We start from the raw sequence: 2,780 nt of genomic DNA, 5'->3' as shown, positions 1-2,780 counted from the left end.
ACTCCATTATTAGAAATATAAATGTATAGAGATATAAACTATTTGGTATTAAAAACAGGCCTTGCTATATAAACATATGGTATATCACGTTTATCTCTATGAGAATAACAGTATAAAGATCTCCAAATGGCTCTTTAGCCCAGAACCCTAAATACTCACAGGATCAAGGTTGACCTGAATTAACAGCTGTGGAAACCAGGATCCCCCACTGCTGTCATTTTGAAAAGGACCAAGATTCAGCACCTAGCAGACCCCTCAGACCCTACCCACCCTCAACGCTACGAGTCTGTGTCTCCAGAAACATCAACTGCACTTTGTGTAAGTCCACAGGCAAGTCTGAATACTGAGATCTAGCTAGAAAAAGTAGCAGCAAAGACAACATGAGGGAGAAGAACCATTACAAAAGCTAAAGGGAGATTTTTTAATGCTTCCAATTGAAGTCTAAATTAAGGTGTCTGTTATGTCCCACCAGCTTTGCAGAGCTGTGGATATTTTGCCATTCTTTAAAGAAGAAAAAACAAACAAACAAACAAAAAAAAACCTGTAATAAGCATGTTCCTTTGAGAAAAATACTATGGTTAAGTTTTTGAAGCCATTAAGTTACTTTAAATTTTGGACATTGTCCAAGGGTACAGTATATATGTGTATGTTGGTTAGGATGTGTTCACAGCTGATGCATCTCCAAAAATTTCTTCACTAAGGCTGCCAGCTCCTGAACATCCTCGATCGTGACAGCATTACACAGAGAGGCCCGGATGCCTCCCACAGACCTATGCCCTTTCAAGGAGATCGTATTGAGCTCAAGGGCTTTATCGAGAAATCTTTTCTCTAAAGCATTGTCTCCTTTGGCGCTGACAATGCAGAATGGAATAGTCATCTTACTTCTACTCTGGGGCTCCACTGGGCGTACGTAGAACCCTTGAGAATTATCGATGATATCATAAATCATCTGAGATTTGATGGAGCTGAGCTTCGCCATGGCTGCCGCGCTGCCGTTGTTCTTAATCCACTCTAGGACCAAGCCCATGACGTAAATGCTGAAGCAGGGAGGTGTGTTGCACAAGGCGTTGTTTCCAGCCTGCACTTTGTACTCCAGGACCGAGGGACACTCTCTGAGGGCGAACCCCAGCAGGTCATCTCGGTCGATCACCACTGTGACCCCTGCAGAGCCAACATTCTTCTGCGCACCAGCAAAATCACCCAAACTTGGGAACATCCACTGGCTTGGATAGGAAGTTTGAGGACATGTCGCAAATAAGCACTGCTCCCTTGACGTCAGGGATATAGTCCAACTCCACGCCGTGCACAGTCTCGTTGGCGCAGTAATACACATAGGAGGACTCCGGGCTGAGGGGCCACATGCTTGGCTCTACAATTTTTGTATAACTCCCAAGTTTAGGGTGGACAATGTTCACAGTCCCAAACTTCTTGGCTTCTTGTGTGGCTTTAGCTGACCAAGTTTCTGTCATCACAGAGTCGGCACACCTTCCTGCTTTCAGTCCAATCAGGTTTAAGGGGACAGCACTGAGCTGGGCACACCCACCTCCTTGCATAAATATCACCTTGTAGTTTTCTGGAACAGCTAGCAATTCCCGTACAAGATTCTCTGTGTTGTTAAGAATCTCAGCAAAATCTGACTACCTGTGGCTCATTTCAAGAACACTAATCGCAATGCCTTTGTAGTCTAATAATTCTTTTGGTATCTCTAACAATACCGAGCGCGGCAGCTTGGCGGGCCCCAGCCCAAAATTGACCACTTGCCTCGGGGTATCCATGGTGCTGCGGTGCTGGAGACGAGTCACCCGGAGAAACTAGACATGCGGGCTGCACAAGTTCAGGACTTCTAGTTTTTAAAGAGAAACTGGGATTTGGGGTTTTTAGGCAATATCTTATAACTGATAACTGTTCGTAAACATTTCAATATCTCATAAAGAGATACTTTGAAGTTAGGGACCAGGTTTATCTTTCTGTTATACCATTTTGCAAAGAAAAGCTGTTGGATCCAATGGTAACTGTCAGCTGATAAGACATTTGTTTTTACCTCCTGCAAAATTGTTGCAACTCTTCATTGGGCGATAGCCTATGCATCATACTCCACGTATTATATTAGTGATACCATTGCAATAATCTGGTTATTATTTAATAGAAGAGGACTAGAGGAAAGATTAGCTTATTTAACACTCCAGGTCTACTCCCTGAAAATTAATGGGGGAAAGGACTGGACAAAGGCAGTTTCAGATGCATGCCAAATAAGGGCTGAGTGACATAGGAGGTGCCTATGTGTTGATCACACCTGGGAGTAGGTCATTGGCCAGAACAGGCGTGGCCACTGCAAGTTAGAAAAACTTCAATATTTCATCTCCTAGACAAAAGAAGGCTCTCTCTCTCTTTCTCTCTCTCTCTCTCTCACTGCCTGCACCAGAATGCTTTCGGGGCTCCCATGCCCTGCATTCACCCACACAGCACATGTGGCCACGTGGAATCCACACCACAGACTGATGGATTGAGTCTAGCCTGATGCCTGATCTGGGCCCAGCTGCATCATGGAGCGGAAACTCTGGACTCTGGCCTTTTTCTAGCCTTTCTAAACCCATAGCTGCCCCCCTTCCAGGACTGAACTGAGGGAACTGGGATGCTATATTCCCAGAAATACAACTCCACAACAATGAAACAATTCATCATCCCTTGGGGATTCTGAATATGATTATTCTGACTGCATCCAAAAAATACTCTGGCCCATGAGTCTGGAGGGATCTGGTTCCCTCATCCCTCTAGTATCA

General features: G+C 44.6%; 1 protein-coding gene across 1 annotated transcript; it reads right to left on the bottom strand.

The window, feature by feature from the left end:
* Positions 1-608: 608 nt before the first annotated feature.
* Positions 609-1,775, bottom strand: LOC118619319 (phosphoserine aminotransferase-like). The gene is given in 2 exon segments (XM_036246004.1): positions 609-1,199; positions 1,201-1,775. Coding segments are annotated over 2 exon segments (1,110 nt in total). The 3' UTR covers positions 609-664.
* Between the last annotated feature and the right edge of the window lie 1,005 nt (positions 1,776-2,780).

Source organism: Molossus molossus, unplaced genomic scaffold (genome assembly GCF_014108415.1).
Source record: "Molossus molossus isolate mMolMol1 unplaced genomic scaffold, mMolMol1.p scaffold_m16_p_6, whole genome shotgun sequence".
In the NCBI taxonomy this organism is placed as follows: domain Eukaryota; kingdom Metazoa; phylum Chordata; class Mammalia; order Chiroptera; family Molossidae; genus Molossus; species Molossus molossus.
This window is presented reverse-complemented; position numbering and strand designations above follow the sequence as displayed.